General features: G+C 39.8%; 1 protein-coding gene and 1 pseudogene across 2 annotated transcripts in view; one reads left to right on the forward strand and one right to left on the reverse strand.

Annotated features, from left to right (window-relative positions):
* Positions 1–308: 308 nt before the first annotated feature.
* USP14 (ubiquitin specific peptidase 14) overlaps positions 309–13,755 on the forward strand; it is a 50,883-nt gene continuing 37,436 nt past the window's right edge. For both annotated transcript variants that reach the window (XM_069468530.1, XM_069468532.1), the window contains exons 1-3: positions 309–479; positions 4,046–4,191; positions 6,786–6,818. In XM_069468530.1, coding sequence (XP_069324631.1) covers positions 464–479; positions 4,046–4,191; positions 6,786–6,818 — 195 coding nt within the window. In that variant the 5' untranslated portion in view covers positions 309–463. The remainder of the gene's footprint in view (positions 480–4,045; positions 4,192–6,785; positions 6,819–13,755) is intronic.
* On the reverse strand, positions 2,601–2,936 carry LOC138383367 (large ribosomal subunit protein P1-like; annotated as a pseudogene).

Consider the following 13,755-nt stretch of genomic DNA (forward strand, 5'->3'; position numbering starts at 1 on the left):
TTCTACAAAGACAGCAGGAGGGATACCAAGCCCTCACTCACTCTGCGCCAAGGTGGCACGGGCCGGAACCACGCGGCCAGTTGGCGCAGGGCGGTGGCCACCCACTGCGCAGGCGCGCACCTGCAGTGGCAGCCCCGCCCCGCCCCGCCCCGCCCCGCCGCGCCCCGCCTCCCTCCCTACCCCGCCTCCCTCCCCTCGCTATCCTCCCCTCGCCACCCTCGACCCCGCCTCGGCTCTCAGCGCCACGCCTCTTCCCTCCGGTCGCCCGTGGCTCCGCTGACGAACTGCGTGTTGCTGCGTCATCGCTAGTGGCCGGTTTGAATGAGACTCTCGTCGCACCGAAGCCGCCGCCAGCCCTGGGTCTCCGCCTCGGCCGCCGCCACAGCTTCTTCTGGTGCCCTTCCCTTCGCCGCCCTCTCCCGGCCCAGCCTTCCCGCGCCGCCGCCTCCGTCCGCGCCCAGCCATGCCGCTGTACTCCGGTGAGCGTCCCCCTCGCCCCGCGCGCCTCTAGGGGCGACGCTAGGCCTCCGCGTAGGCCCGGCCCGCAGAGGCGGGCACCGGCTGCGGTGCTCGGGGGGCCGCGGGTGGAGACGACCCCGGCACCTTCTCTCTCCTTTCTGGGTTGGGGCTCTGCGACGCGTGGGCGCGCCGTCCCCCTGGGCCACCGGGGGTGGGGTGGGAGCCGGAGCGGGAGTGGAGATGGGAAGCATCTGGAAGTCGTGACTCTGCAGAATAGTTTCTGACGCCGTCTTAGTGTGCCTCGAGAGGTGAGGGTGTGTCCAGGGCGCGGGACCCGCAGCGCGGTTCCTTTGGGCTTCTCAGTGGTGGCTGTGGAAGGGAGCAGGGAAAGAGTGGTCGCGGGGAGGGACCCGGGACGTTAGATTAGCCTTCATGTTCCTGGGGTTGCCCTCCGCGGCTGCCCTTCGCTTACCCCTGCCGCCTTGGGCTCAATCGCCCCTTTGTACCAGTTTCCTGAGGCAGATTGCAGACCTTTCTTTTTGCCTCGTTTTCGTTTCCTGAAATATTGAATTGGATTTCTGTATCCGAAGCAAAGCGCTAGCTTTGAGAGGTAGATGAATGCAGATATCCACGGACGTCATTTCTTCTTGATTGGCGTTTGTCGGGGGTTGTTTACTTGATGGCAGACCAAGGTATTGTCCAGGGATCACATCTTTTTACTTAATGGACCTTGCTATTTTCTAGTCTTATTCAAAATGGCACCTGGAATGTGTGTGGTGCCTCCCATTGGTTATGGTTGTGTGTGATTCACTGACCATCCGTTACTCTTTATCGTAATTCCTTTATTGAAGACAGCATTTTCAAAGAAGAGTATGAATCAAGAGTAATGTTTAATCTTATGGGGGATTCTTGATGGTCTAGAATGTTGACTCAAATTCTTAAATAACGGTTGCCCACTCCTTACTAAAACCGTAGCAATTAAAAGCAGAGTGGTTCTTGAAATATTCCATTTACGCAGTATGGAATTTAGGGAATATTAATAAGCAATGGCGATAAATAAGGCTTTATGCTAATACTTAAACACACTAGTAGGTTCACAGACATACAACAAAACCAACCCCTCTCTGTGTTCCCTCAAAAAATGCTGGCACTCACCAAAGTTTTATCTTCAAAATTGAGTTTTATCTTAAGTATTTAATTAGATCTTTTCCTCCTCCCCCAAATGAGGGAATTGAAGTGGATTTCTAAGTTCCCTTCCCTTGACATTTCCATATTGAGAATCTGTATTTTCAGGGTTAGCAAAAAAGCCCTATATTAAAATAAAGAGAACATTATAGGTACTATTTCCTAAGTTTTTGGTACTATTTCCTAAGTTTTCCTCAGTGGAAAAATCATCTTCCATGAAACGGGTCCCTGGTGCCAAAAAGGTTGGGGACCACTCCATTAAGTACATTCACATTGTGCAGCCATCACTACCATCCACCTTCAATTTCAGGTTCCCAAACTGAAGCTCTGTACCCATTAAACAGAAACTTCCATCTCTCTCTAGCCCCTGGCAATCACTATTCTCCTTTTGTCTCTATGAATTTGATGACTCTTGGTACCTCATAAGTGGAATCATACAGTATTTGTCCTTTCGTGACTGGTTTATTTTTCACTCCACATAATGTCTCCATGATTCATCCATGTTGTAGCATGTGTAAGAATTTCTTTCCTTTTTAAGGCAGGCTGAATAATATTCCATTACATGTAAATACCACATTTTGTTTAATCCATTAATCTGATGGTGGACACTTGGCTATTGTGATTAATGCTGCTATGATTGTGGGTGTACAAATATCTGGTTGAGTCTGTGCTTTCAGTTCTTTGGGGGATATACCCAGCAATGGAATTACTGGATTATATGGTAATTCTGTGTTTGATATTTTGAGGAAACACCGCACGGTTTTCCGCAGTGGCTGTACCATTTTACATTCTCACCAGCAGTAGATAAGGGTTCCAGTTTCTTTACATCCTCATCACCACTTGTTATTTTCTGTTAAATTTTTTTTTACAATAGCTATCCTAATGGCTGTGTAGTAGGATTTCTATATATATTTTTAAGAGGTCAACTTTTTTATTGAACATGTTGTAAAAGAGATTTAGTCAAAAAGACCAAAGCCATGTCATCATGAGACTCCTCAGATTCTTTCTTTGCTTCCACTTTCTTCTCCTGAGCTGGGGCAGCAGCAGTGGAAGGGGCAGGACCTCCTCCTGGTGCAGGACCAGCTGCTGGAGCAGGTCCACCAACCCTGGCATTGCAGATGAGGCTCCCAATATTGACACTGGCCAGGGTCTTTGCAAACAAGCCGAAAGGTTTCAGCATTTACACCAGCTGTTTCAATGAGAGTATTGGTCTTAACCTCCCTGATGGTCACCTCACCCTGGTGCAGAGTGAGAGCCGAGTAGATGCAGCTAAGCTCTGAGACAGAGGCCATGCCCTGGGTGAGCTCAGTGCTGGTGCTGCGGTGCTGGTGCTGCTGGGCGTGGGACCAGCCGCCTGATGAACTGAGAGCCTCACCCCGATGTGGCCTTTGCTTCATCAGAAGGACTGAGCACCTTGGCTGCAACTGAGGAAAGGGTGGATTTCTATATTTTTTAAAATGATTTATATATCTCTTTGGATTTTTCTTAATGTTTGAGGACCTCTTGCTCAGGAATGACACTTTATAATTCTCCCATACCTTTCTTCTTATCATTCAGAATCTGTATCCTTAACCTGTCTATTTTCCCAAGAATTTTTAATTTTTTAAAAAATTTTTGTAGAGACAGGGTCTCGCTGTGTTGCCTAGGCTGGTCTCAAACTCCTGGCCTCAAACAGTCCTCCCACCTCAGCCTCCCAAAATGCTGGGATTACAGGTGTGAGCCACTGTGCCTGGCCCTTCCAAGAATTTTTGTCTTCTCTTAAAGTGTTTCTAACTTTTCTCCCTCGCTCTTCTTCCAATAGTTTGTACTGATTTGAACGATTCTTTAATTAAACACATTATGAGGGTGGTGAACCATATTCTGGGATGTATTTCAGCGTGATCATCATTGTGCAGAGATTGTTGGAGTAAGTTTCAGGAGACAGGTGTTTACTAACCAGCTTTGTGACATTAGCAAATTAATCAACTTTTCTTAAGTCTCAAGTTCCTTATCAAATGAGAGAAGTTAGATCCAGTAGAATTTTATTCAGAGCATACTATATGCATGTCATCCTTGATTAGGTAGGTATTATGGACATAAGAAGATGAATGACATACTTTGACTCTCAAGAACTAGCCTAAATAGGTTATCCTCCTAAGCACTGGTCCCCAACCTTTTTGGCACTAGGAACTGGTTTCAGGGAAGGCAATTTTTCCAGGGACTGGGGGTGAGTTGTAGGGTGGGATGTCATGGGTTGGGGGAGGGTGGTGCAGAGCTCATACAGAGATGCAAGGCCCATTTCCTAATAGGCCATGGATTGGTACTGGACCTTGGCTCCAGGGTTTGGGGACTGAAGCTCTTAAGTGTCCTCTAAATTTTAAGTCATTTTGTAAATGAAAATAAATTGTGGTTTTGTTTGCAGTTACTGTAAAATGGGGAAAGGAGAAATTTGAAGGTGTAGAATTAAATACTGATGAACCTCCAATGGTGTTCAAGGCTCAGCTTTTTGCACTGACTGGAGTCCAGCCAGCCAGACAGAAAGTTATGGTGAAAGGAGGAACATTAAAGGTAAAATTTAGCCCAAATTTGCATTATATAGTATTATATTATTGGTGAATTAACACCAGATAATGTGTTTAGTATTAATGTAGCATTTGAGGTACTTTTCATATGATGAGAGTATGTAGTCTATGGGATTAAAACTATCTTATTCATATTAGTATAAGGGAGGAACATTGTAGTCATTTTAAAACACTATACAATATTATAAAAGCATCATTTCAGATTTTATTTTAAAATGTTTGGTATCAGTGGATACCTCTGGGGGTCAGGGAAGTGGGACATTTTACAATTATCTGTATAGTTTGAACTTTTTTTCCTTTAAAGATGTATTAAAATTTATTTTTTTAAGACTAATATCTATTTGTATTTCCTTAGTGATTTTGTTAAAGAGGTGGAAAATTTTATTGCTGTTTAAAAATATGGAGCAATACAGGTAGACTTGGCTTTTCAGAAAAGCTACTTACAGAATGTATTTTTTGTACACGCATTTGAATGTTGAAATTCAAAGCATTTCAACATCTTTGCCAAAGCCCTGGTTCCTGGAATACTGGATAACTTAATTTTTTCCTTTTGTCTTTATTGCATCCTGCCCATTAAAGAAGATACCCGTTCTCTTAAGGGTAATCATTATCTAACATTCTAACTCTACGTGGAGATGGGATAAAATATTTTTTGTTTAAAAATAGAAGGAACCTAATTTTTAAAAAAAATTTTACTTCCCTTGGAACGATCACATGGACTATATAGTTAAAAGTCCACGCTCATCAGCATCACTGATGAAGGGCCACAGAAAGATAAGAAGATATTTTCTCTATTATTGTTTATGATACTATATAAATATAGTTTTAAAAGATACTTTCTTCAAAGGTTAAATACGAAATGTTAAAAAGCCGTAGTTAATTTTAGAGACAAGGACTGGCTATCCCTGTCTGCTGGGCAATAAAACACCTGTTAGTGGAAAAACTTTGTTTACCCCCAACAAGTGGTAGTATGAGCCTTTGGCCTTTAGTGAACTCCATAACCTAATTTTTACAGAACTATGTACTAGTGTACTGTTGAGAATTACAGAAAAATGCTAATTAAAGGAAACCATGACTGCTAATAGTTAGCATTTATTGAGTACTTATTCTTTTTTTTTTTTTTTTTTTGAGACAGAGTCCCTCTCTGTCACCCTGGCAAGAGTGCCATGGCATCAGCCTAGCTCACAGCAACCTCAAACTCCTGGGCTCAAGCAATCCTCCTGCCTCAGCCTCCCAAGTAGCTGGGACTACAGGCATGCGCCACTATGCCCGGCTAATTTTTTCTATATATTTTTAGTTGTCTGGCTGTTTTCTTTCTATTTTTTAGTAGAGGTGTGGTCTTGCTCTTGCTCAGGCTGGTCTCGAATTCCTGAGCTCAAACGATCCTCCCGCCTCGGCCTCCCAGAGTGCTAGGATTATAGGCGTGAGCCACCATGCCTGGCCTATTGAGTGCTTATTCTGTGCCAGGCTTTTCGTATATTTTCTTTAATTCTCAACTATATGAGTTATCCATATTTTATAAATGAGAAAACTGAGCACCAGAGCGGTTTAAACAAAATAGTGAGGCACCAAAAGAGCATGCAATTTACAAATCAAACAGATCTGGGTTCAATTTCCAGCTTTGTGTGACCTTGGGTAAGTGATTTGAGGGGGCATTTGTATTTATCATTCTTTATGATTAGCAGTAATAGCCCTTCAGTTGAGAGGGACCATTAGGAAGTTACTGTTTGACTTTAAAGCAGAGTATCCGAAGAGAAAATTAGTAGTATCATTGAAGGGGGAGACAAGCATATTGAATACCTGGTACCCTCCGTAAAAAGGAGTAACATGGAACTGACTTTATCCTGTGAAGGGAAGGGCTTAGCAGTAGTAAGTTCAAATATCTATGGACCAGTCATAGCATGTAAAAAAAAAAAAAATCTTGATTTTTATTCAACATACCAAAGTGAAAGTTTTGTTAATTGCTGCATAGGTGTGAAACTTAGAACTTAAGAAACGTTTGTGGACATGCAAATATTATTAAGAGTTTGCTTTCAGAAGTCTGATTTATTCTTCTGGTATAATTTAATGGCGTTTGCATTCTCAAGTCTGGTATAGTTTTAATAGCACTTGCATTTTCAAGAGTCTCCTGGTTTGGATGATAAATTATATAGTCACTTGAATTATGTAGACCTTATTTCATAAGTTACTCTTCATTCTTGTCATATAAGCTAGTTATTAATTAGCTTTGCTGGTTCCAAACATGCAAAAAATAGGATCTGTCATTTGTCATCAGTCAAGTATTTTTTCATACTTGCTAAAAGTGTTGTATATCCTGTAAGCACCTTTTAGTACTTGGTGCTGCCAAGTTTACTGTCTTTTAGATTGTTACCTTATGTAGTTTAAGCAATTGTTAGACACCTGGCTTTAGGACTACATGTGTTTAAAAAAAAAAACTTTTTTTTTATAGTAATTTTAAATAAAATCTACATGCAGAATAAATTTTATTCCATTTTGAATTACCTTAAAATAAGTTGATTGTTAGATTATATTCAGGTTGTGCAGAGGTAGTTAAATGTTTCTTGTTTGTCTTTGAAACAGGATGATGATTGGGGAAACATCAAAATAAAAAATGTAAGTATTATGAACACTTATTATAATGCAGTAACCTAATTATAATACCAAAATAAATTCCAAATGACTGTTTTCATATGTGTATCCAGTTGTTCTGGCACCATTGTTGAAAATGCTTTTCTTTTCCTATTGACTTGTGTTGGGAGGTCTTTCTTGAATATCAATTGTAGGTCTATTTTGAGGCTCTAGTTTCATTGATCTAGTTGATTAAAGTTATACTAGTACCAAATGGTCTTGATTACTAAAGCTTTATAGTAGGTCTTGAAATAAGATAGTATATCTTATTTCTCCAACTTTGTCTTCTATTTAAAGAATATTTTAGCTCCTTCGCATTTACTTACAAGTTTAGAATAAGGCTGTCAGTTTCTACAAATTGACTCTTGGTGGATTTTGTTTGAGATTACATTGAATATGTACCTCACTTTAGGGAGAGTGAATAGCTTAACAGTATTGAGTATTAAAATTCTTAATATGGTATACTTCCTGTTTATTTAGTTCTTTATTTTCTTTTAGCAGATTTGTAGTTTTTCACTGTAAGAGCTCTTGTATATTTTTTGTTAGATTCTTGGAACCTAGTTTCTTTGCTTTTGAAAATAATATTAAAAAAACTTGTTTTCTAGTGTTTATGGCTAGAATGTAAAAATACGATTGACTTTTCTAAGTTTATTTTCATCCTGTGACCTTGCAATTAATTCACTTACTAGTTGTAGTAGTTTTTTTGGTAGATTCCATTGAATTTTCTGTGTACATAAGCATGTTATTAATATCTGCAAATAATGACAATTTTAATTCTCCCTTTCCAATTTTTATGACTTCTAATTTTTTAAGCTTTATTAAAGTATAATTGATAAACAAATGACTTCTAATTTCTTTTTCTTGCCTAACATTTTGATAGGATTTCTAATACAGTGTTGAGTAGAAATTGGTGAGAATGGACATTTTATCTTTTCCTAATACACTACAACGTAAAATTATGAAAGGCTGTTGAATTTTTAAGTGCTTTTTTGTGACTTGTTACAATGATCATACGATTTTTTTTTTTCTTCTGGTAATGTGGTTAGTCTTCTTGGTTTTTAAATTTTATTTTGTTTTGTGTTTTTTTTTTTTTTTTTTTTTGAGACAAACTCTCATACTGTTGCCCAGGCTAGAGTGCAGTAGCCTGATTATAGCTCACTGTAACCTGGAATTGCTGGGCTTAAGTGATTCTCTTGCCTCAGCTTCCTGAGAAATTGAGACCATGCCCAGCTAATTTTTTTTATAGAGAATGGTGCCTTGTTGTGTTGCCTGGGCTGGTCTAGAATTCCTGGCCTCCCAAAGTGCTGGGGTTACATGTGTGAGCCACCTTGCCTGGCCCCTTTGCACTCCTAAAAATTATGATTGCCCGCCGAGTTTCCTATATAGGCATACCTTGTTTTATCGCACGCAGCTTCGTTGTGTTTCACAGATACTACATTTTTTACACATTGAAGGTTAGTTGCAACCCTTCTTTGAACAAGTCTGTTGGTGCCATTTTTCCAACAGCATGTGCTCACTTCATGTCTCTGTGTGACATTTTGGTAATTCTTGGAATATTTCAAACCTTTTCATTATTACATCTGCTGTGGTGTTCTGTGATCAGTGATTTTTTTTTTTTGTTAATATTGTAATTGTTTTGGGGCATCACGAATCATGCCCATATAAGATGGCCAACTTAATAAATGTCGATGTGTTCTGACTGTTCCATTCACTGGCCATTCCCCCATTTCCCTCCCTCTCCTTGGGCCTCCCTATTTTCAGAGACACACAGTATTGAAATTAGGCCAATTAATGACCCTACAACAACCTCTGAGTATTCACGTCAAAGGAAGAGTTGCATGTCTCTCACTTTCAATTAAAAGCTGGAAGTGATTAAGCTTTGTGAGGAAGCCATGTTGAAAGCTGAGATAGGCTGAAAGCTAGAACTCTTGTGCTAGTTAGCCAAGTTGTAAAGGCAAAGAAAATGTTCTTGAAAGAAATTAAAAGCGCTATTTCATTGAACACGTGAATAATAAGAAGGCAAAACTGCCTTATTGCTAGTATGGAGAGAGTTTGAGTGGTCTGGATAGATCAAATGAGCCACAGCATTCCCTTGAGCCAAAGCCTACTCCGGAGCAAGGCCCTAACTCTCTCCCAGTCTGTGAAGGCTGGGAGAGGTGAGAAGCTAGTAAGGTTGCTTGCTGAGGTTTAAGGAAAAAAAACCATCTCCATAACATGAAAGTGCAAGGTGAAGCAGCAAGTGCTTATATAAAAGCTTCAGCCAATTATCGAGAAGATCTAATTAAGATCATTGATTGAGGTGGCTACACTTACTTGTAATGTAGACAAAAGCCATTTGTTGGAGGAAGATGCCAGCTAGGACTTAGATAGCTAGAGTGAAGTCAGTGGCTGGCTTCAAGGGACAGGCTGACTCTCTCTTTAGGGGCTGATGCAGCTGGTGACTTTAAGTTGAAGTCAGTGCTCACTTACTATTCTGAAAATCCTAGGGCCCTTAAGAATTATGCTTAAATATGCTCTGCCTGTACTCTATAAATGGAGCAACAAAGCCTAGATGACAGCATATCTGTTTATAGTGTGTTTTACTGAATATTTTAAGCCCTCTGTTGAGACCTACTGCTCAGAAAAAAAAAATTTCTTTCAAAACGTTAACTGCTCTTGGATGATATGCCTGGCCACCCAGGAGCTCTGATGGAGATGTACAAGGAGATGAATGTTGTTTTCATGCCGCTAACACAACATCCACTCTGTAGCCTACGGATCAAGGAGTAATTTCAACTCTCAAGTCTTATTATTTAAGAGAGAAATTTTGTCAGGTTATAGCTGCCATAGATAGTGATTCCTCAAAGAATTTGGACAAAGTAAACTAGAAACTTCCAGAAAAGATTCACCATTCTAGATGCCATTAAGAACATTCATAGGAGGAGGTGAAAATATCGACATTAACAGGAGTCTAAAGGAGTTGATTCCAGCCCTTCTGGATGACTTAGGTGGGGTTCAAGACTTGAGGACGCAACTGCAGATGTGGTGGGACTAGCAAGGACAAGGATTAGAAGTGGAGCCTGAAGATGGAACTGAATTGCTGCAGTCTCATGATCAAACTTGAAGAGTTGCTTCTTACAAATGAGCAAAGAAAGCAGTTTCTTGAGATGGAGTCCACTCCAGGTGAAGATGCTGTGAGCATTGTTGACGTGACAGCAAAGGATTTAGAATACTACATAAAGTCAGTTGATAAAGCAGCAGGTGGCAGGTTTGAGAGAATGGACCCCAGTTTTGAAAGAAGTTCTGTGGGTCAAATGCTGTCAAACAGCACCTCGTGGTACAGAAAAATCTTTTGTGCAAGGAAAAGCAAATCATTGTGGCAAACTTCACTGTCTTATTTTAAGAAATTGCCGCAGCCACCCAATCCTTAGCAACCACCATCCCAATCATTACATCGAGGAAAGAAGATCACAACTTGCTGAAGGCTCAGATGATCGTTAGCTTTTTTGAGCAATAAAGTATTTTTTGATTAAGGTATGTACATTGCTTTTTTAGACTTAATGCTATTACAAATTTAGTTAGCCTACAGTATATTGTAAACATAATTTTTATATGCACTGAGAAAACAAAAAAATTTGTGTGACTCACTTTATGTGTGATATTTGCTTTCTCCTGGTTGTCTGGAACCAAGCCTGCAACATTTCTAGGTGTTACCTATATTTTAGTCTCTGTAGTACTGTTTTCTTGGGAAGAAGTTAATTTTGTTGAAGGCTAATTTATCAGTTTTTTTTTTTTTTTTTTTTTTTTTTTTTAGACAGAGTCTCACTCTGTTGCCCAGGCTAGAGTGAGTGCCGTGGCGTCAGCCTAGCTCACAGCAACCTCAAACTCCTGAGCTCAAGCGATCCTACTGTCTCAGCCTCCCGAGTAGCTGGGACTACAGGCATGCACCACCATGCCCGGCTAATTTTTTTTTTCTCTCTCTCTATATTTTTTTTTTAGCTGTCCATATAATTTCTTTCTATTTTTAGTAGAGATGGGGTCTCGCTCTTGCTCAGGCTGGTCTCGAACTCCTGAGCTCAAACGATCCGCCCACCTCGGCCTCCCAGAGTGCTAGGATTACAGGCGTGAGCCACCGCGCCCGGCCCATTTATCAGTTTTTTAAAGGGTTTTTACTGTGTGTGTTTAATCTTCACCGATGCCATGTTTAGAAGAGATTTTTTTTCCTTGGCCCCCCCCCCCCAGACAGTCTCGTTCTGTCACACTGCCTATAGTGCAGTGGCTTCATCATAGCTAAATGTTACTTTAAACTCTTGACCTCAAGTGATTTTCCTGTCTTGACCTCCCAGAGTGCTAGGATTACAGGTATATTGTTTGTTTTCTTTTAAAACTTTTATAAGTTTTAGCTTCTACATGTAACCATGTCATCCTTTTTGAGTAATTTTTTGTGTTTGTTGTAAAGTAATGGTTGAGATTTATTTTTTTCACATGAATATTCCGTCGTGTAAGCACCATTTGTTGAAAAGACTGTTCTTACCCATTCTACCTCAGCATCTTTGTCGAAAAGCAGTTGACTATGTACCTGTGGGTCTATTTTTGGATTCTGTTCTCTTATTAATTTGTACGTGTACCTTTACACCAATACCTGTTCCCTACTGTTTTTTTATTTTTTATTTTATTGAGACGTGACCTCGCCATGTTGCCCAAGCTGGCCTAGAACTCCTGGGCTCAAGTGATCCTCCTGCCTCATCCTCCCAAGTAGCTGAGACTAAGTCATGTGCCACCCTGCCCAGTTACTGTTTGATGATTTAAGCCTTAAAATCAGGTGGTACAAATCCTCTAGATTTTCTTTTTCAAAACTGTGTTGGCTTTGCATGTTTATTGCACATTTTAGATTCAGCTTATCATTTTCCACAAAGGAGCCTGGGATTTTGATTGGAATTTCATTGAATCTATGTCAATCTGGGTCATGCTAATATTTTTGTCTTCTAATCCACAAACGTGGTATACCTACTTAAAATTTCTCACAACAGTATTGAATGTAAGGTCTTATGCATATTTTGCTAGCTATTCATATATTATGTGTCTTACACTTTTGATATTGTATGATATTTTTAAAAACTTGTAAATTTTTATAGAAGGGATTACAAGTGCAGTTTTGTTATATGGATGTATTGTGTAGTCGTGAAGTCTGTGCTTTTAGTGTACCCATCGAACATTGTACATTGGTACTCAGTAGGCAATTTTTCATCCTTCAGCCTCCTACCCTCGCATCTTTTGGAGTCTTCAGTGTCTCTTATTCTGCTCTCTTTGGCCATACATACCCATTGTTTAGCTCCCACTTAGAAGTGAGAACATGCAGTATTTGTTTTTCTGTTCCTGAGTTACTTCACTTAGGGTAATTGCCTCCAGTTCTATCCAAGTTGCTGCAAAGGACATTATTCTTTTTTATGGTTCAGTAGTATTCCGTGTGTGTGTGTGTGTGTGTGTGTGTGTGAGAGAGAGAGAGAGAGAGAGACACACATAAGCGATACTTTTCAGATGTTATTTTTTAATTATTGCTAGTATATAGCAATAGAATTGAGTTTTTGTATATTGATTTTGTATCCTGTGACTTTGCTGATTTCACATATTAATTTTGTAGGATATTGTAGGTATACATGTCATCTGCAAATAAAGACTTTTATTTCTTCCTTTTCAATCTGTTTTTAATTTCTCCTTTTTTCATGCTTTATTGCACTGGTTAGGACTGTAATGCTGAATAGGAAAGGTTGATAGTGGACATCATTGCCTTTTTCCTGATCTTAGAGGAAAGCCTTCCAGTTATAACTGGAGGTGTTTTATATATAGTCATCATCAGGGTGAGGAAGTTCTATTCTATTTGTAGTTTGCTGAGAATTTTTACAGTGAATGGGAGTTGAATTTTGTGAAATGCTTTTTCTGTATATTTTGAAATGATCACTGTTTTCTCTCCTTTAACCTGTTAACATGGTATATTACAGTGACTGTTTTGAATATTAAATGAACCTTATGTTTTTGGGACAAACCCCACTTGGTCATTATGTTTTATCCTTTTTATATATTGCTAGATTCTATTTGCTAATGTGTTAAGGATTTTTGTCTCTTTTCATTTCTTTTCTTTTTTTTTTTTTTTTTTTGAGACAGAGTCTCACTTTGTTGCCCAGGCTAGAGTGAGTGCCGTGGCGTCAGCCTAGCTCACAGCAACCTCAAACTCCTGGGCTCAAGGGATCCTCCTGTCTCAGCCTCCTGAGTAGTTGGGACTACAGGCATGCACCACCATGCCCGGCTAATTTTTTCTATATATATTTTTAGCTGTCCGTATAATTTCTTTCTATTTTTAGTAGAGATGGGGTCTCACTCTTGCTCAGGCTGGTCTCGAACTCCTGAACTCAAAGGATCCGCCCACCTCGGCCTCCCAGAGTGCTAGGATTACAGGCGTGAGCCACTGCGCCCGGCCTGTCTCTTTTCATAAGAGACATTTATTTGTAGTTTTCTTGTATTCTTTTAGTCTAGTTTGCTATCAGTGTAATGTTGGCCTTTTAAAATGAGTTAGGAAGCAGCCTCTCTTTTCTGAAAGAGTTTGTATTTTTATTTTTTTTAATGTTGCCTAGAGTTCTCTAGTGAAGCCATTGGGTCTTGGAGTTTTATTTGTGGGAGGACTTTAAATTAAGAACTTAGTGTCTTTAATTGAAGTGTAGAATCATTCAGATGTCACATTTTCTTTTGAATCAGTTTTGGTAATTTGTATCTTTTGAGGAATTGCTTCGTAAACCAGAGGTTTATTGGTTTCATTGATTCCCCCTTCCTCGCCACCCCCCAAACTACCTTTTGCTTATTCATTTACTACTTTATTTTTTTTCCTCTTTGCTTTATTTCTTCTTTTTCCACTTTGGTTTTAAATTTTACTTTTTCTAGCTTCTTAAGG

Source organism: Eulemur rufifrons, chromosome 5, assembly GCF_041146395.1.
Source record: "Eulemur rufifrons isolate Redbay chromosome 5, OSU_ERuf_1, whole genome shotgun sequence".
NCBI classification, from domain to species: Eukaryota; Metazoa; Chordata; class Mammalia; order Primates; family Lemuridae; genus Eulemur; species Eulemur rufifrons.